The sequence below is a fragment of the Triticum aestivum genome, chromosome 4A (genome assembly GCF_018294505.1).
Source record: "Triticum aestivum cultivar Chinese Spring chromosome 4A, IWGSC CS RefSeq v2.1, whole genome shotgun sequence".
NCBI classification, from domain to species: Eukaryota; Viridiplantae; Streptophyta; class Magnoliopsida; order Poales; family Poaceae; genus Triticum; species Triticum aestivum.
The window spans coordinates 586,182,542-586,209,707 of record NC_057803.1 but is presented as its reverse complement, the minus strand read 5'-3'; the positions used below and the strand labels follow the sequence as shown (position 1 = coordinate 586,209,707).

At 46.1% G+C, this 27,166-nt stretch overlaps 2 protein-coding genes across 2 annotated transcripts; both read right to left on the bottom strand.

The window, feature by feature from the left end:
- Window positions 1-253: 253 nt before the first annotated feature.
- LOC123087217 (uncharacterized) lies at window positions 254-5,260 on the bottom strand. The gene is made up of 9 exons (XM_044509168.1): window positions 4,729-5,260; window positions 4,247-4,333; window positions 3,760-4,146; window positions 3,510-3,645; window positions 3,215-3,377; window positions 2,106-2,234; window positions 1,172-1,366; window positions 903-1,025; window positions 254-801 (listed from the first exon to the last, which is right to left on the bottom strand). Exons 1-9 carry the CDS (start codon window positions 4,970-4,972, stop codon window positions 700-702), a joined length of 1,566 nt encoding a protein of 521 aa, XP_044365103.1. The 5' UTR covers window positions 4,973-5,260; the 3' UTR covers window positions 254-699.
- Window positions 5,261-22,236: 16,976 nt separating this feature from the next.
- On the bottom strand, window positions 22,237-23,775 carry LOC123083945 (uncharacterized). The gene is made up of 7 exons (XM_044505799.1): window positions 23,699-23,775; window positions 23,335-23,621; window positions 23,067-23,253; window positions 22,867-22,995; window positions 22,559-22,800; window positions 22,403-22,475; window positions 22,237-22,326 (listed from the first exon to the last, which is right to left on the bottom strand). The coding sequence occupies exons 2-7, from the start codon at window positions 23,613-23,615 to the stop codon at window positions 22,237-22,239; spliced, it is 1,002 nt and encodes a 333-aa protein (XP_044361734.1). The 5' UTR covers window positions 23,616-23,621; window positions 23,699-23,775.
- Between the last annotated feature and the right edge of the window lie 3,391 nt (window positions 23,776-27,166).

Here is a 27,166-nt window from a genome sequence, read left to right as displayed (position 1 = left end):
AAAAAAACAAAACTTTAGTGCGCGGAGCTCTTTTTGAACGCCTGTTGGAGATGCTCTTAGGTGTGGCTAAAACGAAACAACCACCTAACTTTGATCAAACTAGCCTAACTAACTTAAGGTGTGACTGAGTGTGGTAATGCGTGGCTATGAACCAAACAGCCCCGTGGAGACAAGGGCAGGCAAAGCTCGCTGGAGATGGTTAAGGCTTCAGGGAACTTCCGAACCAACCAACTCAACATCATGTGTTCCAGGCTTGCAGAACATGCTCCATTATTTTTCGTCTCATGTGAGATCATGAGGTATGGGTTACACTTATACAACGCCTCCGGTGTTCACATTCCACACCATTGCAAGCAGCTCGCGTTCACCACAGATCCTCCTCATGTTCCAGGTGCGCCCGACCCTACCTATTTTTTGTTTCGAGACAGCGCATCTAAACCTACCATTCCACGGGCAAATTAGCCATATTTACTAACTCCAGAATCACGGGCAGCAACAACAGCAGAGGCAATCGGAGCTCATGTAATGATATACAGATTTACATGCAGCCGCTCGCGCTTCTTACGGCGGTGACCAACGAGTCCGCCTCCGGTTTCCTGGCCGGAGACCTCGAGGGGCCTCGCCGCGCCTTGGCATGATCAGGCCACCTCCCAGATCCCAAACAAACAATGGTTAGCTGGTCCTTGCAAGTCACCAAGTTCAGGCACCGTTTGTCATCAGGGGCTGATACTTTGCATAATCTATCCCGTTCAACCTAACACAGCACAAGACCTGCTCAGGCAGTTCTTCAGGTTTGTTTCCCTGCAAAGTGAGAAAGAAGCGAGCACAGTAAATAAACTATCTTTGCATATAGCAAAGTGAAAGGAGGTATTAGCTCAGAAACAGTTGTATGAGTGGCATACCTGGATGGTTAGCCCAACATCTAGCATGCATATTTTTAGCCTGTCCAGAAATGTCTCGAAACCTTTCCTTGAGATGTAGCCAAATCTATGCATGTCAATGTCAACCTCGAAGTAGTTATCACCCTGCACAGAAAGATAAAATGCTTTCACGCTCCTTGTACAAGTAACAAAAGTACAGGACCTAATGGTATCTTATAGCATTGCACTTGTTGCTCGGTGGCGCACTACCTAAGTGCTACTACTAGAAAGGTACTAAAAGCACAACTAACCAGGAAAAATTGATGCTGAGGTCTAGAAAGCACAGGCTTCTCGTTGTATGCATGCATTAGCTTCCTCTCTGCGGCACTTAAAGGAAGGTCCTCCAGATTAGCCACCCGTCCAAGTATCTTCAGCCGTTCCCGAAATGATATACTTGTTTCCATAGGAAATCCTTTTATTTTTTCTACATCATCATCAACCAACCTCTGTTTGGAAAGTCAAACAAGAAGAGTCACAATGTTGTCGACTTCTAAAAATAATTAGTACAGGAAAAGGACTGGCTACATATAGAAATTCACGAGTGCTTTCAAATGCAAAAGTGCCTCTGCTAAAAATGCCAAAGATGGCCATTAGCAGATTATCATTTATAAATTGAACTCCTGAATAAACCTCCTTTACTGAAACCACATTTTATAGTGTCAGCCATCAGTCAGCAATGCATGAAAATGTGTAGAATACACCTTTTATAGTTTTTATCTTGATCAACTATAGAGTTTATGCCTATAAAGTTGACCCTACAGCCCATAACTTACAAGAAAATGCAGTATATACCTATTTACCTTTGTAAAATATAAAGGTTTTAGCTCTAGGCCTGAAATCGCCTTTCAGTTATCACTAAAGCTGGTATTCCCAGGTTTAAATGCAGGAAAAGTTTGTTCATCAACTTAAGAATATTCTATATTTCCTGAACAATATCATTCTAATTATTTTATCCATTTCAAACATCTAGAGAAGCTACTCACTGGGCATTGTATCAATTTTTCACCACATTCAGAAACTGATTAGAAAATGGCCATTCTCAACATAAGGATATTATACCAAACAAATAGCATCTGCACTACGGCATCCGAACTATCATCTTCATTACATATAGCTAACTTATATATACAGAATGTAAATAGTTGGCGAAGCTGTGAAATATATGAGAACCATCAAAAATCTTACTCTGATATTCTCTATGAATAAGGGTGAAAGCTCTTTTGAGTAACCTTCGGAAAGCCTAAAATACAAAACAAAGCTCATGCCTTCCCCATCGGTTTCATTCTGAAAGAGTGAAGCAGGATATAGTGGAACCTGGTAAAAATGCACAAAAGGCGACATTGTCAAACCACTCATTAATATGTGACAGGGGCAAAGAATGTCAGTAGGAAAAAATCACTCCAGTTAAGCATAAATTCAAATTCGTCAATCTTAATTACTCAACTGACAATTTACTGAACTACTGCAAGAGAATTCAGGCACCCTTTAGACACAGTTGATCAGGGGCTCTATCATGCCCGTTTGTATCATGGAACCTGATACTGGGAGCACTAACGACTCTTTGGAGCCTAGTTCAAAGCCATGTGGGGCGAAATTAAAGCTTGTTGATTTCTTTTGTAGGATGAACAAGACATTGCCTCTCTTAATCAGGTTGCTTTTTTCTGAAGACAGAGCCACAGAACCTCCTTTCCCCGTTGGCCTCTACTTTTTATAGCAGTGTCCTTATCTTGAAAGTTAAAGTATTCGTCGTGAACACACTGTCTCAGCTATTAATCATCCAGGGGTCACATAAGCAACTGGTAGGAGGGGGAGTGGATGTACAAGCCGACTGCCCACCAACCAGGTTCAAGTCCTCTTCAACTTGAATTTGGCACATAGCCACGTACTATTCTACTACTTAATTAAATCAGTAACGGGTTCCTCTTTCTCCTAGGTATATCCATCAAATGCAAATACCTAACATGTTGCAGCCTTGTCAAATACAAATATACAATAACTTCTATCGTTTGTAATGCTACTATTTGATTATGTACAAACTGCACATCATATTAAAAGCATAATAACAGCTAAACCTAAAAAGATGGCTCAAAGGATGTAAAACACACAGTTACATCTTCACATATTTCTACCCAAACAAACAAGAGTTTTCACATGTAATTATTACAGAAACTAAGAAACACTAGAAAGGAACTGCAGGCAGAACCTTGGCTCTGAATCAGTAAATCAACAATGTTGTTAACTCTTGAGAATATATTTTGACAAATGTGTAACTGTTTAGCAGAGTCTTAACACACCTGTACATTGACCACCAAAAGAGGTGGGAGTTTGCTGGAGGTTTGAATATCAGGAAGCTTGACAAATCGAGATATATGATGGAGTTTTTGCGGCGATAAGTATACATCAACTCCAAATGGATAGTACGCCGCACAATTTTGAGCAAGCTCTTTCTTTTTATCCCTGAAGAATTTCAATTGAACCAAAGGTCAGTCACTTCCCAAAAGAATCCAGCCTTCCCAAATAAATGTGCATTGTGAAAATGAACAAGGTTGCTAGTACGTACTATGAAAACAATCAGTGAATGATGTTTACCTGAGATAGTTAGATCCCCGGACTCTGAATGTACCAGGATCAATATGAGACCAGCTATTCAGCACTTTCTTTTCCAGCAAACATAACTGTACTTGAGAACCTGCTAGAGGCCTTTCAAGGAAATCCTTTGTAGACACTGAACAAAACACAAATGTTTCTTTAGTAATTTTATTTATGATGCCGGTGTAATTGAGCTTTTAGGAAGAAGAGAAAAACTATGTGACCAAATGATGGATGAAGAACTGCTTACATAGCGTGGACGACGGGTTGGCTTCCCCGGACTTCTTCTTGAAGGAAAGCTTCAACGAAGGCATCTTCATCGAATGAGTCGGGCTTGTGGAAAGCGCCCTCTTCTTCTCATTCACACCAACAGCAGAGGCCATACATGGCAAACAGTTATTTGGCAGGAGACCGCAATTGTCCAGTATCCCTCCACTATTTGGGCTAGCACCACCTGAAACACTCACCCCATCCTCATGGCTAGCAGAGGGCCTCGCACCGTTCTCCAAATTCCCCTTTGGCAGCTCACTGGACCTTGGCTTCCTATGGTGGTCTTCAGCTCCGTTGAAGCTCCCACCATTGGCATCCCTCATACTCAATGCGGCTTCGTTCTCGAAGCCGTTGAGTGAAAAGGCATCTGCAGAGTAAACAGAAAAGCTCAACAGGCTTGAAATCAACACATGGTGGCGCATAGCCAGGCAAGTACATTGCAGAGGTATAATACGGAGAGTAGTTACCATCTTGCACGCTGTGGAAATCGTCCTCGCCGTCTGACTCGCTGATGGCGAAGGAGTCGTACCAGGCCTCCTCCATGCTCCCGGTGACTGCAGGAAAGGAAGTACCCAATTCAGCGTCAGGTGGGTGAGAATTCGGACTGGCGAGAGTACAATGCCACGAATCGCCATTGATGGCCGCAATAAACTGGCATGTACTTAACCACCGTAGTGCCAATTACAGCGCCGAGTGAAATTCAATAATCGATCGATGGATCGATTCGAAAAAAAAAAGTCCCCGGCCGTGGCTAGATAGATGCGCACGATGCGCAGATGCAGTAATTTAATTTAATCCCCAACAAGGACAGACGCGCGCGCGCAATCTCACGCCCCCCATGGTCCCCCGGGCCGAGATCAAATCTATCTATCTATGCCCCGAACAAGCAGAGGCGGAAAGGACGATTGGCGGAAAGCAAAGCAGCGGGGAGCGCATCCCACCCACCCACCTTGGAAGGCCGGGTTGCTGTAGGTCCGGCAGTCGCCGGAGGCCGAGGCGGAGGGGTCGGGGGGCCCCTCGGCCTCCTGGATGGTCTCCATGGAGGCGGCGCGGGAGGGCGCCTTCCTCCGGCCCTTGCCCCCGCGGCGGCGGCGCCTGCGCGAGGAGGCCCCCCCGGCCCGCGCCGCCTCGCCGGAGCGCGGCGTGCTGGGCTTCCCCACGCACGCGCTCGGCCGCGACACGCACGTGCCCATGCCCGCCCGAGCCGGGGCCCCCCGTCGGCCGAGATCGGCGCGGTGGCGGGCGCGGGGGAAGGTGGCGGGCACGGCGCTGGGCCTCGTCCGCGTCCGCGTGGGGGTGGAGGGGGTGGAGATCGGTGCGGTTGCGTGGGAGATTTTTGTTTTTATGGGCGGGCGGGCGGGCGAGCGAACTCTGTGGCTGTGGAGGAGGGGTAGTAGGGGGAGGTGGTGGTGGTGGTGATGATGGAGGAACAGGGGGACGCTGGCTGCGTGCGTGTATGAGCTCGGCTCGCCTTCCCACACGACTGCTGCGGGGTGGGGGGGAGATGGAGATGGAGATGGAGATTATGGAGGGGAGGCGCCGCTCTCCTGGACGCGGTCCTTGGTGGGTGGTCTGCCTCTGCCGCTGCTGCTTCCTTTTGTTCTGGTTGGGTTCGGGTGGGGCCCACGGCTTTTCTTTTCTGGTGGGAGTTAGGCTGGTCATAGTGGGGAGTAACTTAGGCTGCCTGTAACGGGAGTATCATAGATAGTATTATGCATGCCAACTAAGAGCATGCTTGGATACGTTTTAGTCCCATGACTAAAAGTAGTGGGACTAAAACTTGCTAGTCTCACTCATGCTTGGATCCAAGTACTAAAGAGACTAAAATCTAGTTATTGAGCATTTATTATCCTCCAAACCCTCCAATCCAGAACTAAGGAGAGGAATTAAATGAGGAGAGAGAGAGCTAATACATATTTTAGTAGGTTTCCCATGACTAAAAGATTTTAACCTCAAGACTAGTCCTAGCCTCTCTTTAGTCAGGGGTGCTTGGAACTTTAGCCTCTAAAAGAGACTATTTTTAGTCAGACTAAAAATAGTCCCTTGTATCCAAGCACCCTCTAAGCAATTTTGATGAGGTGGTATAGAATTAAATGAAGAAAAAGAGGCTTGAGTATCATATCATAATACCATATATCATATTAAATGATGTGCTACTTTGTGTCATGCATGGCAATAAATATAGTCCTCTATGATACCAACATATGATACTATGCATTAGAGATATAGTTTCATAGACTAATATCATATGCATGATACTAGCATATGACACTAGTCTAAATTACTACCCTCATAGTGCAAAGTATCTTAGTAGTAGTGTCATAGTTTGTTTTATTTATTGTCTTATAGACCAATTTTGCCTCGGGAAGCGCTATGTTACAGTAAAATATTATATTAATCCAAACACCTCTTTCTTCATTAAATATTTGCCACATAAGCAAAATTATTTTGGGATGTGTTAAGTTACTACCTAAGTTATCTCCACTATGGCTAGCCTTAGGGGCAGGCTTTTCTCTGCGGGTGAGTGACGACCTTTTTTTTTAAGGGAAAAAAAATGCGCTCGCATGGTGGTTGTCCGCCGACGCAGGGGCGTCTCCGGCGGCCGCAATGGGTGGATTTTATCTCATTTTTATGCCCGAACACGTTCGGAATTTTGGATACACAATGATGTCCTACAATTTAGGTTTGAATTGTCCAGTGTTACACTGCACGGTGGCCGCACGAAAAGTACGTTGACCATTGGGAAAAAGTGAAGGCCATGTGCGTGCAATTTCGCGAGTTGACCGTTGACTAGATTTACCAGATTTGGGTGGTGGGGGAGAAAAAGTCAGTGACCAACTCAACGAAGCATCCATTCGGATCCAGTGCACGCGTACCATGGGGGGCTGGTGGTCCTTCACCAATCACAATCCTATTTCTTGCCAACATTTGGTAGTACGATGCTACCGTCAGGTCTCCGTTTTACTACGTGTTGAAAACTTGTTTCTCCTTCCTCCACTTTTGGATCCACACGCCTTGCACGGAAACTTTAGTGCCTAATCCTGGAAAACGAGTGCAAACATAGTTTTCTTATTTTTAGCTAGGAGACAATCTCTTTGTGATACTAACTAGTAAATGTGTGCCTACAATGGTTGATATTAGGACGTATATTAATTTCACGTGGATATTATGTAAGATATTACTAGTACTTGCGCATTAATTATGTATTTGACATTTATGTTAATATCTGGTATGATATTAATGCGTGCTAAACTTGTTGAGCGCTCAGCGTTGAAACAATATAGGCCGTACGATTGACCTAGTTTGATGGTCGAGATTAGTAGGATCTGCCCCTTTCGATCTTTTTTATATTGATGATGATTGATGGTGATGATATGGTGTATAGATATAGATAAAGATAAGATATGTTTTTGATTTTTTTTATATTGATGATATGGTATATAGATATAGATAGATATGAGATATGGTCTTCAGATTTACAAATTAATGTTGGATACTGGTGAAACTAATAGCTCTATCGTGACAGAAGAGAGCACATCTTCCCCATGGACACACACTGGTGCATGTGTGGTGTCCACGCATAGCAACTTCCATTGGATGGTGTTCCAAGTCTTGTATTTTGCTTTCTTACGAAGCAAAGTTTGTTTCCTTATTCAATTTTGCTTCCATATGACAAATTATGTTTTCAATTATGGTGAGCTTTATTTTTAGTAACACTTAGTTTTGCTTCCTAACAAGAATACTTCTTTTTCGGTGGCCAACAAGATTGTTCGAAGACAATCAGATGGTGTTTCCTTCTGGTATATGGTTTCCAACATAGGAGGGGGCTCATAACTCTAGCAAGATGAGATTTCACATCATCTAGTTTGCTTAGGAAGCAAAACTTATTACGTCATTCAGTTTTGCTTCCATATGAAGAAATTGTGTTCCAATTGTGGTAAGTTTATTTCGAGTGACATTCGGTTTTGCTTTCTATCAAGATTTTTTTACTAGTTAAATGCCCGTGCGTTGCTACGGGCGATAGATGATTCAAGTACAGTGTTCATATTGCATAATTATTATGTTAAGCAATGTCATGAGCAAACAGTGAATAATTATCTTATATCTTAATTTTGTCGACCACCTAGTGATTGAAGCACAAACTTCACTTAGCAAACATATTATCGTATGACAATCAAGTTAAGCAATTTCTATGATCAATTATTGCACAATTATTTGAAATCATAGTTGGTTCAGGTTCTCTCAGTAACACACAATACCAAGCTTTGTGTTAAACATGAATGACTCCCCATGACGGAGGTGACCTGCACAAAATAAATCTCTCATAATTAAAAATATAGAAATATCTAGTTTAATTCAAAAATATATGTACACATAATAAAAAATGCAAAGTATAATTACTGAAAGTATAAGTGACAGATATCTCACCTATGATGTAAGTACCTCCCTATAGACGATGTTCCTCGTGTAATTACCAACATGACAGTTGGAGCTCTTGTTTTTGCAGTAATTTGAGCTATTCATGCTGCTATCGTCTGAGGTCTTTTTCTTATTGTTGGAGCTCTTGTTTTTGTTGTAATTTGAGCTATTCCTTCTACTATCGTCTGAGACATTTTTCTCATTGTTTGTAGTCGGGGCGATAAGGATCTTGATGTTCTTTCTAGCAGTGGATCTAGATAGCGCGACATACAACTGCCCATGAGAGAACACTGGCTCGGGCAAGTATATACCCGCGTTCGGGATAGTCTGCCCCTGTGCCTTGTTGACCGTCATGGCAAAGCTGAGCCTAATAGGAAACTGCTTCCTCTTGAACTGGAAAGGGAACATCTCGTCATCACTGGGACAAAGGGGGGTCCTTGGCAAGAAGATCCTCTTTCCAGCATGTTGCCCTAGCACAATTTCTGCATCGATGACATTCCTCTGGAATCCTCGAACCACCAGCCTCGTGCCATTGCAAAGTCCATTCGCGGGGTCAATATTTCTAAGCAATATAATAGGGCAGTTTATCTTGAGCTTCAATACATGTGGAGGCAGCCCATTAGGGGTCAAAGTGTTAAGGAACTCAGATGGATAATAGTTATGAGGGTCATCGACTGCTGAATCAAAGCTATGATACACCATCTCATCTCCGTGGAAACGATTGATCATCCTTATATTTATCCTATCCACACAGTCATTTCGTGTCGATAAGATTGCTCTGGAGGTGATGTAGTTTGGATCAGACATATTAGCACCGAGACTGGGAAAAACATTGTCTATCAGTGTATCAAGATCAGTGCCCTTCCCAGTACAGGGCACACATATCTCGTCCGGAAGGCGGACACAACCATCATTATTGGTCTCCTCCTTGCCATCACCAATGCGCAACAAGTATTAGGCAAACCATGGGTCGCTATGTGCCCTCATATTGCGTACCAACTTTAGGTGGCGCATGCAATCCCAAAGGTAAGACCTACGCAGTGAAGAATCAATTATCTGAGCCCTTGACCCCTTATGGACAACAGGGAGGACTTGCCTGAAATCTCCACCGAACACAACTGTCTTTCCACCAAATGGTCGGTCTGGTCGGCTCATTATATCGCGCATACTATTGTTTAGCGCCTCCACCGCCTGCCTCTTTGTCATCGAAGCCTCATCCCATATAATGAGGGAAGCTGACTGTAAGAGCTTGGCAGTTCCACTCTGTTTAGTGAAGCTACAAAACCCACCATCATCAATGCTCAGTGGTATCTTGAAACGTGAATGAGCTGTTCTCCCTCCTGGCATTATGGTAGCTGCAACGCCGGACGTAGCTGTTGCTACTGCAATCTTTTTCTGTCCATGGACTTCCGCAAGAAGTGCCCTATATAGATAAGTCTTCCCGGTGCCTCCAGGCCTATCCACAAAGAATACGCCACCATCATCACTGTCAACAACAGACATAATTTCATCGTAGGCTTTCCTCTGATCCAAATTAAGTGAGTCTGATAGATTTGTGTCCTCAACATTGAGCTCAATGGTGGATTCCTCGAAGATCTCCCTTGGCATGCCGGAGGCAGTATCATATTCTTCATTGATACCAGGAAGAGGGAATGACTCTATGTCCTTGCCCATTGATTGTAGCATATTCCTGATATCTATCAGTATTGTTGCAAAGAGCCTTCGTAGAGATGATGGCATCTCATATAATGTAGATTCAGTGAGGGACTTATCAAGTGTGTTGTCTCCTTCGATCAATCCCCTTCTCTCTGCAGCTTCACGAAATGTTGGTAGGATCTCACCATTAACTGTCCTTAGGTCCTCATAGGATGTGGCGCCAGTGACATGGTTTAAGAGGACCCGTAGGTAATAGCGTTCACCCTCTGCGGGATGAGCTGCCACAGTTCTTCCAACTTGTCCACCTGTATCTCATTCCCTTCTTCTCCAATATTTATTTTTCTTACTTGTCTTCCAGGTATACCACTCAGGGAAGTCCCTATACAAGATAGACCGAGCCTCCTCATGTAACCTATTTGCCTCAAAGTACTCTGTAAGCATTGACTTCTCTGCACCTTCCTGGTTAACCACTCGTTCGATATCTTGCCCCTTTCTAAATGACACCATGTGCATGTTGGGCAGATGGAGTTGCAACTGCATCACAGGTGGTGAGTTCTTGCTCAATTCAAAGCCATATATCCTCCATAATGCTTCTGGAGGATTCACCCACCTAGCGTCCCTGTACTGTTTGATCTCATCTATACCTCCATTTTTGTTAGCCTTGTCAGACTCACTCAGAGAAATAGATGCTCGATCATGGCCCTTGTATATGTACTTGAACAGGTATTTAACAGCCTTTATGCTTCTACATGCCTCAACATTGATGTGACAATTGAAGTAACGTAGGAGGTGTGGGTTGTATGGGACGACCCACCTATTATCCAGCCATTCCTTTTGGACCAGTGCTTTACAACCGTCATCACGTCGTCTGTATAACGGGTAGGAATCCTTGCCCTGCAACGTAGCCGCGTTGAAAGGTCGAGGATAGTAATTCTTGCAAGCAGGACGACCTTTTTGATGGGTTTCGTAGTAATTTCAAAAAATTTCCTACGCACACACAGGATCATGTGATGCATAGCAACGAGGGGAGAGTGTTGTCTACGTACCCAACGCAGACCGACTGCGGAAGCGATGACACGACGTAGAGGAAGTAGTCGTACGTCTTCACGATCCAACCGATCAAGCACCGAAACTACGGCACCTCCGAGTTCGAGCACACGTTCAGCTCGATGATGATCCCCGGACTCCGATCCAGCAAAGTGTTGGGGAAGAGTTTCGTCAGCATGATGGCGTGGTGACGATCTTGATGAACTACAGCAGCAGGGCTTCGCCTAAACTCCGCTACAGTATTATCGAGGAATATGGTGGCAGGGGGCACCGCACACGGCTAAGGAATAGATCACGTGGATCAACTTGTGTCAACTTGTGTCTTTGGGGTGCCTCTACCTCAGTATATAAAGGAGCCAAGGGGGGAGGGGGCGCCGGCCAAGAGAGAGAGGCGCAGGAGGAGTCCTACTCCTACCGGGAGTAGGACTCCCCCCCCAATCCTATTCCAACTAGGATTCCCAAGGGGGAAAGAGGGAGAGGGGTGGCCGGCCACCTCTCCTAGTCCTAATAGGACTAGGGGAAGGGGGGAGGCACGCAGCCCCCTTGGGCTGCCCCTTTCTCCTTTCCACTAAGGCCCATGAAGGCCCATATGGCTCCCGGGGGGTTCTGGTAACCTCCCGGTAACCCGGTAAAATCCCGATTTCACCCGGAACACTTCCGATATCCAAATATAGGCTTCCAATATATCAATCTTTACGTCTCGACCATTTAGAGACTCCTCGTCATGTCCGTGATCACATCCGGGACTCCGAACAACCTTCGGTACATCAAAATGCATAAACTCATAATATAACTGTCATCGTAACCTTAAGCGTGCGGACCCTACGGGTTCGAGAACAATGTAGACATGACCGAGACACGTCTCCGGTCAATAACCAATAGCGGGACCTGGATGCCCATATTGGCTCCTACATATTCTACGAAGATCTTTATCGGTCAGACCGCATAACAACATACGTTGTTCCCTTTGTCATCGGTATGTTACTTGCCCGAGATTCGATCGTCGGTATCCAATACCTAGTTCAATCTCGTTACCGGCAAGTCTCTTTACTCGTTCCGTAATACATCATCTCACAACTAACATATTAGTTGTAATGCTTGCAAGGCTTATGTTATGTGTATTACCGAGAGGGCCCAGAGATACCTCTCCGACAATCGGAGTGACAAATCCTAATCTCGAAATACGCCAACCCAACATCGACCATTGGAGACACCTGTAGTACTCCTTTATAATCACCCAGTTACGTTGTGACGTTTGGTAGTACCCAAAGTGTTCCTCCGGTAAACGGGAGTTGCATAATCTCATAGTCATAGGAACATGTATAAGTCATGAAGAAAGCAATAGCAACATATTAAACGATCGGGTGCTAAGCTAATGGAATGGGTCATGTCAATCAGATCATTCTGCTAATGATGTGACCTCGTTAATCAAATAACAACTCATTGTTCATGGTTAGGAAACATAACCATCTTTGATTAACGAGCTAGTCAAGTAGAGGCATACTAGTGACACTTTGTTTGTCTATGTATTCACACATGTATTATGTTTCCGGTCAATACAATTCTAGCATGAATAATAAACATTTATCATGAAATAAGGAAATAAATAATAACTTTATTATTGCCTCTAGGGCATATTTCCTTCACTTTTGTGCATGGGCGGTCACGATTCAAAGCACCACAAGGTCCATGCATCATATGCTTCACGACCATCTTGTATAGTTCAGGGTACTTCTTCTTGTTTGGGAGCTCAGCTGAGATAAGATGGTCATATTGCTCGGGGCATGTGAGCTTGTACCGCCCCTCCATGATGAGAAGGAAGTGGGCATGAGGCAGACCCCTCTTCTGGAATTCCATCACATAAACATAAGCCCTCACCTTGCCCAGGATGTCCTTCTGAAGCAACTTATTCTTGAGTTCCTCCAACTTTGCCCTGAAAACACGAACAACGAGATCTGGACGGTCCTGAGGTGTCTGACCGGGGTAGAGTTCCTGCCTAATCTCATCCCAGTTTGGGTTGCATGTCATTGTGAGGAAGACGTACGTTTTGCCATACTTTCGAACTAAGGCCATGGCATCCATGTAGCGACGCCTCTTGTCCCGTGGACCACCGATAAAAATGTAGATAACACTTTTCCAATAGCATCTGCCCTACCCTCACAACATGTAAGCTATCCACCAAGCCCTGGTACAGGTCTGCCCTTATCGTATCTTGATGGCCCCATATATAGTCCAACCGGGAGTTCTCTATCTTGATGTATGTGTCTACCGCAAACTGTTGGAAAAGACGCTTACCATAGAGGATTGGGTTGAATATCCCGGGACGCATCTGGAATTTGTAGCAGTAGTAGTCCCGCACAAACATACATAGTCTCCCTCCGGAACCTGCATAGAAAATTGAAAATATATGGTGTTGTAAACTGGAGAGTATACCGCGAACTATGGAGTGCGCATGTAATGACTAATTGCGACACTAACCTGCATTATCATCCTCATCCTCATCATCTTTATCACCGGGATTAGAGGACTCATTACTATGACCACAAGCTAGACGGACTGCATGAGCTGCCATCATAGTTTCATAGGACACACCTTCCTTCGGGATATCAGTATGCCACCCAAGTTCGCCTCTAGGGAAGAATAGAGGGTACGACAACGCATCATAGCATCCATGATAGGACTTGATGCCATATATATCTCTATTCTTCCCATGCAGGATGACACTGTTACCGAACTGTCTTCGACGTTCACTGCCCTCCACCCACACAGCTGCTACTTCTGAAGTGGTTGGCGCATTATATCTTCTCTGATCCATCCTTTGGTCAAGGTTAAGTGTTATGTGATAGTCATCCACATGATCAACATGACCCATACTACGGAGGTGTTCAGAGTATGGGTTGCCACGAAGTATGTCGACCAGTTGTGTGATTACTTCTTTGTCTTTCTGGCACTGCTCTTTGCGACAACTGCGATACCTATGCTCTAAACTGGGATCATCATCGTAGAAGTAGAGCTCCAGGTGACTACGATCCAAACCATCTCGTTTGCCAAATGACTGTATGTTGTGGTACATTTGGCCATGGGCACGGAATGTGTAGATAGGATGCTTTAATGTGTTAGTGGTATCACTATCAAGGTGACAATATAGTGAGGTGAATGAGAAATTGCTATTGAAAAACCTAATGTTGTCACGAAAATGCCTAGCAACAGGGTCATCACTCGTCCATAGCTTCATGAGCTCAGGTGGCGTATCCGGGTTCGCTAGTTTGATCTTCCCCTTACGGCAGCAAAACCCCATGGTCTCACGCTCAAACTTCTTTGCATAACAATGCTTGCAGTCTTCCACTGGCTTCAACTTGTGTGTGTCTGTTGGGATCTTGCTATACACCATGTCATAGGGGTCTGGAACACTTGCAACTAAGGCAGACTCGTCGTCAGACTCGTCCATTTCAACATCGTCATTGTTGTCATCCTCTGAAATGATAGTGAACAATATGAGTACTAAAATCGTGATGATGTACACGCTACAACATGGAACATTATGAAAGTACCAATCCCAGCGAACATGTAGCCTTCCTCGTCTTCTGAGTCTTCCTCCAAGATGACGCCCTCTTCACCACCTATTGTATAGTTATATATGAGCGCTATGCCTCAAATAGGTTGTGCAATGTTTTTTGTTCTAAAATTAACAAACTGACCGTAATCATTGCCTTGTGAGTGTGTTGGGTGTTTTTGGGCAGTCTCGCACGTTGGAGATGTGTTTTCTATTAATATACAACATAAAATTATGGTCATTACAACTATCAATGAATTCCATTAGATAATTATAATAACAAAGGAAGAACATTACCATTATTAACAATGATCGATTGGGTTTGGTGTTCTGAACCATTTACGCCTTCCAAATTCATCGGCGAGGTTTCATCCATCGGTGCAGTCTCATTCTTCTTAGTACTTTCATAGAATGCTTCGTTTTGACGACTCATCAATGCATGTCGTTCTCCATGTGTTATATGCTTTCTCCGTGGAACATCACTCACATCCATATCATGGGTCTCCCCATCCGACATCTGCTCCGAAGCAGACTAAATATAAACAGGGGTTCCGCTGACTTCAGGAATAGACCAATCACATGTGGGTATGGAGCCATGAGGAACAATCTTAGGGATATACAATGGGTTCTCCATGGCTATGGAATCCTTGCTTAGAGTATTGCGCGCTGACGCACGCAATGCCATCTTTGTGTGCTTTTGCTTGGGAGTCATATTGGCATAGCGTGCCCTATCCTTCACACTTATTGATTCAAGTTTCTCTAATGAAATCACATGATAACACTAAAGTAAGAGTTATGGTTGACATGGAAATATGATGATCAATCAGTGTTAAATGATATTACTGACATATTCTCTAATGAAGTCACATGATAACGCTAAAGTAAGAGTTGTGGTCGACATGGAAATATGATGATCAATCTGTGTTAAATGATATTACTGATATATTTGTCCAGTGTTAGGCAACTTTTACCTAATGATGATTTCCTTGCTTCATGCTGTCTTTTTAGAAGTTCATTTTTCTTCTTGCTATCCATCAATGCATATAGTTCCCTATCCCGTAGCCTCTTCCGCTCTTTGGAATATACGGGTTGTGGTTGAATCATCGATGATGTGGGCCCATCATTACTGCAATTGTTGATGGCAATAATATCTACAAATTTTTAAAAAAATCACATATTTAGTATAGTACAGAATGAATTATTAACAAAGTTGCTTCCATTTTAACCACCAATTATCGGCCTTCATACCAGTCATGAGGTTTTCTTGCCCATGGGATGGCAAATCAATTGATCCTCTTTGGTATGTGTCATTTCTTCTTAACCACTCACTATCTTCATCAAGAACCTCATTTTCCTTGTTCCATGCAATGTCCCCTTGTTAAACAAATTATCAAATGGTTTAGCTGAAGTAGAGAACCAGCAAATGATATAACTGCGAATAATAAGCCGCCACTCGATGGTGTAGCACACCTTGACCAATTGTCGTTATCTGCACTTGGGAGAGCACGGATGGACTTGCCCCCACTTTCGCCTCTTCAGAACTAACTAATGGTCGAGCTCTTTTTTGTTGATAGGCTTCACGGCACTTCCGTAGTAATTCATCTTTTTTCTGTTTATCCACTTGCGCATATCGCTCCCTAGCACGTTGCCTCTTGCGTCCTTTCATATCTGTAGGTTGCCCTCCATTACTAATGTCGACAACACCTAAAAAGCACACAATTTAGCTAGTTGATGTGCATCACATGGTACATTTACACATAATCCAATCAATATTACTTGCGTTGACGGAGTTGGAAAGGTCTTTAAAGAGAGTGCGTTCACTGGAACGTTTAGGAGACTCCATCTGCAAAGAAAATAAATGAGGAAATTAATAAAATAATTCTTGTACGTTTCATAAAAGTCATCACAATATCGTCGCGGTGACGTCAACCCATTAGTGATCTTCACAATAACAGCTATAATATAAATTGTTGTATGGACAAGGTGGATTATTCATAGGATGTTAGGCTAACAGTCTCTTGTGCAGTTGTGTTCTGCATAGTCTAAGATGCCCCTAACTGTTTGACTCATGTGCAATTAAATGATCTATTCTGGACATAAAATAGTTCACTGCCTAATTTTGCATAGCCGAGCAAACACATAATTCTGAAGCACATTTTCTGGCAAAAAAGCATGCATGCAATTCCGTACATGTGAGAAAACAAATAAACAAATTGTTATGGCGCTGCTAGAAGGAGGGCGCGAGAGGGCCGGCCGGGGGCCTTTTGCCCACGGCCGGGCAAGATGGAAGGGATTTTCTTCTTAATTCTTGCTTGATTAGATTGATACATCTCCTCTTTTTATATAGAGAGGTTTACTTGACTCCCAAGCAAGGCTTACTTGACCCCTAAGCAAGCGACTCTTATCTCTAATTAACCCTAAGACTAACGGGCCCATTAGGCCCATTACGTACTCTAACACTATACCCCACCTGGACATGCAGCTTGTCCTCAAGTTGCAGCCTAACCAACTTATAACCATGACGCGACGCAACACAAACCTAACACCTAAAAACAAGCCTTTTACATCTCGGCTTGTTTTATTATTCTGAAATGGACTGTGACACTTTATTTTGGACCCCTTAACAAAAAGTGGACACCATCCGCACGTCGGACGTGCACGTGTACAGCCACCTGGATCACATGGACACCATCTAGACAAAAGAAGTGCACGTGTAGGACCACCTGGAAGTGGTCGCAAGAGTGACCAGCAGAGGCGCTCTCGCGGCGGCCGGTGACGGAATGCAGTGGTGCTACGTGGTGCGCTGCTGTCGGTGACACCATGGCTTCTTCCTGCTGGACGGCTGTTGGTCTGCACCGCACAGGGAAGAGTGGAGGGCTTGCGATGGAGAATGACGAGGAGGGGTGCGCCCCCCAACCGCCGATGTCGCAGACTTTGAGGTCGTTGCCCGCGGGGAAAACAGCATGCCCGCTGCCCGTGGGGGAAACCGCATGCCCAAGATCCCCGGCGCAGCGGATGAGATCGAGGTCCTTTGCGCAGCGAAGGGTAACTTGGAGGAGCGGCAGCTGCATACCACGCATCTCCCGCACACGCCGACGCGTTAGGAGGCCGCGTGCAGTAGCCTGCAGCCTCACCGCCGTCGACACGTAGCGGATAGCGATCCAAGACGGAAGCGGTGATGACGACGGCGGGGACTGGACTTGGTGGAGCGGGACTCCCGCGCGGCGCGGTCGATGCGGGGCCGGAGCTGACCGGCGGTGGCTGTTGCAGCTGCAGCAGCTGCGGCGGTGGCGCATCGGGCAGCGGCAGCGGCTGCTGCGGCGGAGCGCTGGGCGAGGCCGCCAGGAGCGGCGGCCGCCACTGCAGCCACGGCTGGGCGGTGGTGGAGATGGATGGAAGCTGCAGTGGCTGCTGCAGTGGTCCGGCGAGCACGGCGAAGCCTGCCTGGTGCGGCGGCTGCCACGGCAGCCACGGCGGCGCGGGGGCGGCGATGGGCGCTGGAGGCGCGGCGGGAGCCGGCGCCGGCCACTGCGGCCACTACGGGGCGGCGGCGGGCGACAGCTGCAGCTGGGGCAGCAGCATCCCAGCGAATGCCGCGGAGGCCCCTGGATGCGGCGAGTACCACGACAGGGCCGGCGGCCCGGCAGTGGCGGTCAACGGCAGGGGCGGCGGCGGCCCGTAGGGGCTGGCCAGGTACAGCCGGATCCCCTGGACGGCTGTGACAAGGTCGTTGAGGACCCCGGTGATCTCCTCCGGGGTGTAGACGGCGGACGGAGGTGCGGTGGAGGGCGCCGACATCTGGGCGGTGGCGGCGCCGGAGGATGCGACCAGCGGCATGGACGGGGAGGGCAGCGGCGTGGTGTAGATGGCCAGCGGCGCGGTGGTGACGGTCGGCAGCAGAAGCGACGGGGTGGGCGGCGACGAAGACATGATCGGAACTGAGCTACCTGATACCAAATTGTTATGGCGCTGCTAGAAGGAGGGCGCGAGAGGACCGGCCGGGGGCCTTTTGCCCACGGCCGGGCAAGATGGAAGGGATTTCCTTCTTAATTCTTGCTTGATTAGATTGATATACATCTCCTCTCTTTATATAGAGAGGTTTACTTGACTCCCAAGCAAGGCTTACTTGACCCCTAAGTAAGCGACTCTTATCTCTAATTAACCCTAAGACTAACGGGCCCATTAGACCCATTACGTACTCTAACACAAATACTTCCGAAGGATACTACTGTGAATTAGCAACATATAAGCGTCTCTCAAGTCTCACTACAAATAGTAGATTTCAGCTCATAATCAACGTCTGGCTCATGCAACAGCAGTTCAAGCGTACATAGATTTTTTCCAGTAACAAAACACATGCGAGGAGCTATGGTAAAACTTCAGTATACACAATATCTTCAGTATTAGCATGTGAACAATATCTTCAGAATTAGCACAAAATTTAGAGCTCTTTAAGGGTACCTGGGGACAAATATTAACCGTCCATTTGTAAAATCTAATGGTATCGATCGCTCTATACTGCTCCAATTTGGCAATTGAGTCGCGAGCGGTATAGCTTTGCATCGCTTCACTCCTTTCCTCCAATATACAAGTCCCGAGGGTATTTTGGGAAGTAAAAAAATTTAGCCCACCCCGCCGGCCAGCCCTCGCCATTCCCGACCGCGCCCACGCGAGTTCCAGCCGCCGCCGGTGTGCGCCTGACCTTTTATAGCGAATCAGGAGGTTTGTCTTGCCAGGCCATCTTCCTCGCCATCAACACCCCGCAGCTCTCTCCCGTCCCTCCACCCTCCTTTTCCTCCTGCCGCTAAGCGCTGGAGAGGACCCGCCACGCCGACACCGCTGCTCCACTACAAGGTCGCGACTAGTCTTTCCTTGTCTTCGTATCCACAGGCGCCCCGCTGCTCTCTCCCGTACCTGCAGGTGCCCCGCGTCTGAGCTTTGCGCTCATCTACTCGGTCTCGGTCGACCTGCCCTTCGGAAGCGACCGCCGTCTCACCCGTGATTGGCATTGGCCGCATCGCCGACTTCAGGGTTCAGGCCCGCCGTCTCGCCCTACAGGGACTGGACCGCCGCGGTAAGGAGCCAAGGACGGATGGGCCGGCAAGGTGGAGCACCTTGGAACCGACGGCGACGCCTCCCGGCGCACGCAGCTCGTCCGCGAAGGCGGCTGGCCGTGCCGGGCAGGCAAGACCATGACGGCTGGCTGCCACGGCCTGCCCTCTAGGGTTGCGCTGACCGCTAATAGCGGAGATGCGACACGAGGCTGCGGGGCTGCTCGCGTGCGGGAGGCGGGAGCAGTCACTGCGGGGCTGTGGCGCGTGTGATGCGGCTGTTGCTGCGGGCAGGGAGCGGGAACTGGCACGCACATGGTTGCGTCCTGGGTGTGTGTGTGTGTGGGATGAGCTCCAGGGATACGTCCATGGCATACAGGGCGCCGGCTTGAGTCAGATGACGCTACAGTGGACGAAAACTACGTGAAAGGAGGCCGGGATGAGCGGCAGATCGGCACGGGCTCGATGGACGCGAGGAGATGGCCGGGAACGCAGTGGAGACAGGCAAGGGAGCACGTAGATGCCAGCGGTGGTCCTCGGGTGCGCGACGAAGAAGACGAGCTCGAGGCGGAGGTCGTGGTCGATGACGACCGCTCGGCGGGCGCCTCTGGTCAGGCTCGAGCTACCGGAGCAAGAGGTAAAAGGACATCGTGGAGGAGTCGTGGGACAACAAATCTATTTCTGGTCGCCATTATCTGCTGTGCTGACAACAAACCTACATCCATCCTACCCTCAGAAAATGAGCGGTCGGATTTTAATATACTGCTCTCTGCCCTGTCAGCGGTATAGGGTACCGTAAAAACACACAAAATTTATGGTCGTTTTAGGTTCTAGAAGTATATAAAACCAAAACACCAGCAACACTGCCTACAGAATCTACTATTAGGAGTTTGAACTGGCAGCTTTCATTGTACTACGTCCGACGCATTCATTTATACATTTAGCCAGCTTGTTAAATGGGACGGATAGAGTATATGGATCGTGAGACCAATAAATCCCCCAAGTGGTGCAGGTTTATCAATAAAATTGCAAGCCACTGCATTTGGCTAATTATTGTAGCTTTTTTATTCACGTATACCAGTAGTAAATTGCACAGGTTCATGAATCCATTAACCCAGGGGCACTATGCACTCAACATGAAAACACTGGTTGGTAGTAGATTACCAAAATTAACAAAAGATTGATTGATGAATTTCTGAAGAAATTAACAAAAGATTGATCGATGAATTTCTGAAGATTTATTTGTGATGCGAGATCCGAGAATAGAAAACTGCAAGAAATAAGAATACAGTTTTGCTAAAGCATATCTAGATGTGCCATAAGTATTGCACATCTAAGTCCTATATCATTGATCTTACGTTGAGATTCGTGTGGATTTTTTCTTGTTTTTTTTTCTTTTCCTCTTCATACTTGATTCACTCACTTAGATGTGCAATAAGTAAGGCACATCTAGATGTGCCCTAGACATTCCCGTAAGAATAACATGATGCAAGTAGGCACATGTGATCTATGGAGATGTACGTGGGCATATGTGCTCGAGCCCAAGCACAGGTTGGACATGAGCAGCCAGCGGCAGTGGGCAACGCGTGCTAGATAGGGAGAGGAGGCAGAAACGAAAGCAACGGAAGGTGGAAGAAAGGGTAGCTAGATGGTGGCTGGACGTGCTGGTCGGGGCGACGTACGAGCAGGGGAGGCGCGACTATGGAGAAGCTCGCCGACATGGCCGTGGGAAACAGTTGGGCGACACACATACCTGGTGCAGGCGGAGCTTGTCCGTCGTGCCGTTCCCGTGGCAGGGCGTAGGCCTGCCGGACGTGGCGTTGTCGGGCGTGGTGTTGCCCTAGTCAATGAGGCGCGGTGCAGCCGCCGGCGGCGGACGGGAGGACGTGGTGATGTCGAGCGTGGCGTTGTTGTAGGCGGAGAGGCGCGATGCAGCGGTGCGGTGTTGTTGTAGCTGGGTAGTGTGGTGCGGTCGCAGACGACGGACGGTGAGACGAGGGCGAGCACAGGGCAGCATGCACGGAGCCGGCGGTTTCCTTGTACCAATCGTGGAAAGAACACAGATTAAGGAGAGGATGAGGAAGGCAATTTAATGCTTAACTAGTAGGCGTGCACGTACAAATGCACGTCTCGACTAATATCCAAGTATATATGAGAATAACATGCATATAAAGATAGTTTGGTTGCACCGGAAAATATTACAAATCAAGAAAAGACAAACAAGCCTGCCTTTGCATATATAGCCTTTTTTATTTAGAGATAGAAGACAAACACGTCAATTTTTGTGGCCATTTCCTTGTCCAGACCCGTACAACATGAATTGCACATGCATTATTAAGTAGCATGCAAATCCATATAGGTAGGGTTTGACAGCAATGGGTCGGTGGATACCGACCAAAGAGTTTTATGATAGCCGGAAGACTATATATTTTACATGCCTTTTGCACATATTTGTTACCAACCCAGAAAGCATAATAAAATTGAAAAGAAGATAATGACTGCATCTGTGTTGTGCCGGAGCTTAATTTTTTCAGTCTCCAAAACATATTGCATCGCAAAATTCATGTCTATAAATAAATAGCCACAACATATGGCAAATACAGTAAACAAATCCATGGAGATGGAAAATAAATTTTGATAAAAAAAACTATAGTGTGACTACCAATGCGTAGATATCAAGTCCAGTTTATCATCTCTTATTAACTTCCTACTTGAGGCACTTGAGAATTTCTCATACATCATATGGGATATTGTCTTCAGCTTCATTCGCATCATACTCGAGTAAGTGTATCAAAATATTCTTTCTCAACTCATAACCATCCTACATGAGCAATGCATGATGTTAGGATGCAATTTTGCTTCAAACTTTTTATGAACGTGTGATATAGAACACTCACCATGCAAATTGGACGAACAAATTTGTTACCATGCCAGAGCATATAATTGAAAACAAAATAACCAGATTCATTCCTGTAGATGAATACACTATCATTATCTTCGGAGGTTATGACAATAAATCTAAAACATGCATAGTGATTTTCAGAGTAACTGACCGGTCTAGGCTCATCGGAACATCAATTGGTGATTTACGTGGCCAGGCAAATGTATCAGACTTCCAACCCGGTTGTGCTAATTCGAGTGCATCATTCAGGTAGAATGCAACCCTCTGAAATTTAAACGCATATCTCTCTGGGGATAAGGGCGGAAATAGTGGGTCCAAAATAGTTACTTGACGTGAATGTTTGTCGATTGCGAACAAGATGTAGTGGCCGAGGAATGCATGAGGGAGCAATATCTGCAAGCAACACTCATTCAGAACAAACATTAATCACGACAACCATATAAAATAGACCAAACTTACCCAATTGCATGATGATATGTTGTCTATCTCAGTCGAGCTACGGAGCAACGATGCTAGCGCCTGAATATCTGGCTGTACCCGTGAATCTAAATCTCGTGCAGAAGTGAGGGCGGCCTCGATCACGGACGTCTGGGTAAAAAAATGGTCAAGAAACATGATGGTGAAAATACTAATATAGTTTGTGACCTGGGGTAACTTACACAAAATTGTAGATCCATAAAGCGCACTGGAGGATCTACTGGCAGTAAGGCCTTGTCACATGCAAGTATACGTATAGCCATGTTGAAACAATCAATGTCCAACGGCTGATCCCTGTGGAGTATACCTTGAATCCTTCTGAGACTTAATCCTATCGGATGGGGTTTAGAGCTTCGCACCCACTCCTTCCTGTAGGTAACAAACTGTTAATAATTGTAACATTCTAATAGTGTACATTGAAACTTTATACTTCTTAGACATGTTGCTTACTCCAGGGAATCAGCATCATTAATTGACATGATGTGGTTGCATAGTTCGTCAACTAAATCATGCGGGTCCGCGGCAGCGATGATAGGGTTCGGAAGGGGGCTTTTGTCTTTGGCTCTATCGGGTGAATCTTGCCGCTTACGCTTTCGATCCTCCAGAAACTCAACATCAGAATCAGATACATTTTCTTCATTGTCAGGCTGATAATATATTGGACTTCCTTTTAACGTATTAAGTTCTGTTTCCAACAGTATGACAGCTAATTTTCGTCGAAATTCTTTCATGTCCTCCTGCATATAGTAATTAAAAATAATTGGTTAAAAAGCACCATTTGAGATGAAATATGCTATTAAGAAAAAAGAGATACCTGAGTGAACTGATCAGACAAAATATCTCATGTCCAATACTCCATACAGTTTAACATAAACAATCCACATGATGTGCTACAATATCGAAATATTCCTTTAGGCTTTCATGTCAATAGACTGTCATAGAAGTAGCAAACTTGTTGCATTTTAATTAATGAAAAGGATGAAGCTGGTAAAGCTGCAATCAAGGCTGTGGAATTATATGTTACTCTTGGTGGACGTGGTGTTTAATACTGTGAAGTACAGGGAAATGAGACTGAGAAAATTATTTCCTACTTTTTCCAGTTTTGTACCAGAGGAAGGTGGAGTTGCATCTGGTTTCAGGCATGCTGAAATCAATGAGCGGAAACAGAAAACAAGATTTTTTGTTTGCAGAGAAAAGCATCCAGACCATGTCCAAAGGTGAATACTTTTTCTTGTGCTCCCTGTCTTTTTTTTAATGTATTTGCCACTCTGTTCTTTATAGCATATTAGGCACTTCTCCTACTATTTTCAGCTTAAAATTCCAAGGAATAAACAAAATGGTTAAACATTATAGGAAAAAAAGATGTCCCGAGCTTTACCTCTGTGTCCAACACGACCAAGTTTAGTCTCTTCCTACCAAAGCCAATTCGTTCAATGTGGAATTTGTGGTATACTTTGAGACATAAACTCCATTTCATGTGTGGATGCACATCCCTCAGAGTTGGAATGCGGCGGGCTTCAACTCTCTTGCGCATCATACTAAACACAAGCACGAAATTTAAGCATGAGAGAAGAGAGGAAAGTAAAATTCAGTCAAGTTGAATTAATTTCGAAAGGCTTATGCGTCAAACTGATACTGCAAACTCCATACAGCAAGCATCATGCTGAAACCACAGTGACTACTTACAACAGCTAGCATTAAAACATTGTCCGCAAAAACCCATCAATGTTAGAATCAGTACAAGGGATGAACAGAAGATCACATTGACGTGCAGATGTATTCAGATTTCCTAGATTGTTTACTAATGGTTACTTTGCTCCTAAACTGACAGTACATCAAAACAGTTTACACATTCTGTGTTTTTGGCTTTCAAACACGATTACTGCTCGTGGTGTTATCAAATTACCAAAAAAGCTCGATCCATTGATTTATTTTTATTCTGGAGGGGGGCCAAGTGTGAAGTAATACCGACATGTGCTGTTCGGAGCAGAAGTCGACCATGGCCTGCGAATCCTAGATGTCGAGGCTCCTAGTCCGGCCGCGGCTGCCTCGCCGCGCGGCAGGTAAGCGAGGAACCCGTGGGCCGCTCCGCCTCCACTGTTGCTGTGGCGCCGATGGAAGAACGAATGAGTAGGTAAGAGGGGAATGAGGGAGACGTTCGAGAGTTTGCACCTTTTGGGGAGGGGGAAGGAGGCAACTGCCATCAGCTCCACCATCGGCAACCCCCACGATCTTCATTTGCTGTGTCCTGGCGGCGCGGCGGTCCGGGCGGATGGAGCGTGGACGGCGCAGCGGTCCAGGCGCCTCGAGCGCGGACGGCGCGGCGGACCAGGCGGACGGCGCGGCGGCGGTCGAGGCGGGACGGCGCGGCGGCGGTCGAGGCGGGTCGGCACGGCGGCGGTCGAGGCGGGACGGCGTGGTGGCGGTCGAGGCGGGTTGGCGCGGGCTTCTTGGCGGATGGAGCACGGACGGCATGGGCGCAGCGGACGGTGCTGAAAGTGCAACTATCCCTAGGTGGTTTTGGTAATCCATAACAACATATAGCTCATTGAGCTAATGCTATTCCAAGATGATCATTTCAGGAAAGCTCAATGATTGGCATGGCATGGATGGTGAAAGTGGAACCCTCAAAATGCTAAGGACAAAGGATTGGCTCTAGCTCATATGCTCAAGACTCTTCATTTTACATTTTAGTGGTCCAAGATCACATTGAGTCCATAGGAAAAGCCAATACTATCAAGGAGGGATGAGGTGTTGCTTAATGAGCCTCTTGCTTCATGTGCTTAATGATATGCTCCAAAATCCTCAGCTACTTTCCCATATCCACATTTGACCTAAACCCAAAGCCAAACTCGGCCCTACCGATTCTTTCAACCCGGCGCCACCGAGTTTCACTTGTCATAGCCATTGCCAAACCCTAAGCAAATCGGTTCTACCGATAGGGATCTCGGTCTCACCGAGATGGGATTGCAATTTCTCTGTTTCCTTTTCGTAACTTTTCGGTCTCACCGAAAGAGCGGATCGGTCCCACCGAGATTGCAATGTAAACTCACTGTTTCCTTTTCGTAACATTTCGGTCTCACCGAGAAGAGCGAATCGGTCCCACCGAGTTTGCCTGACCAACCCTCTGGTTAGCTTATTACCAAATCGGTCTCACCGAGTTTGTGTAATCGGTCTCACCGAGATTACGTTATGCCCTAACCCTAACCATATCGGTCCTACCGAGTTGCATGTCAGTCCCACCGAAAATCTCTAACGGTCACTAGGTTTACTATTTCGGTCCGACCGAGTTTGTTGATTCGGTCCCACCGAGATTGGTAAATTGTGTGTAACGGTTGGATTTTGTGTGGAGGCTATATATACCCCTCCACCTCCTCTTCACTCGTGGAGAGAGCCATCAGAACACATCTACACTTCCAACTCATATGTTCTGAGAGAGAACCACCTACTCATGTGTTGAGGCCAAGATATTCCATTCCTACCACATGAATCTTGATCTCTAGCCTTCCCCAAGTTGCTTTCCACTCAAATCTTCTTTCCACCAAATCCAAATCCTGTGAGAGAGAATTGAGTGTTGGGGAGACTATCATTTGAAGCACAAGAGCAAGGAGTTCATCATCAACACACCATTTGTTACTTCTTGGAGAGTGGTGTCTCCTAGATTGGCTAGGTGTCACTTGGGAGCCTCCGACAAGATTGTGGAGTTGAACCAAGGAGTTTGTAAGGGCAAGGAGATCGCCTACTTCGTGAAGATCTACCGCTAGTGAGGCAAGTCCTTCGTGGGCGATGGCCATGGTGGGATAGACAAGGTTGCTTCTTCGTGGACCCTTCGTGGGTGGAGCCCTCCGTGGACTCGCGCAACCGTTACCCTTCGTGGGTTGAAGTCTCCATCAACGTGGATGTAGGATAGCACCACCTATCCGAACCACGGGAAAAACATCCGTGTCTCCAATTGCGTTTGAATTCTCCAAACCCTTCCCTTTACATTCTTGCAAGTTGCATGCTTTACTTTCCGCTGCCAATATACTCTTTGCATGCTTGCTTGAATTGTGTGATGATTGCTTGACTTGTCCTAAAATAGCTAAAATCTGCCAAGAACTAAAATTGGGAAAAGGTTAAGTTTTTATTTGGTCAAGTAGTCTAATCACCCCCCTCTAGACATACTTTCGATCCTACAAGTGGTATCAGAGCTTTGGTCTCCATTTGCTTTGATTTCCATAGCTTTTGGTGGTCATAGCCTTGGTTTCACAACCTAGGAGAGTATGGCGTCTAGCGAGGGAAA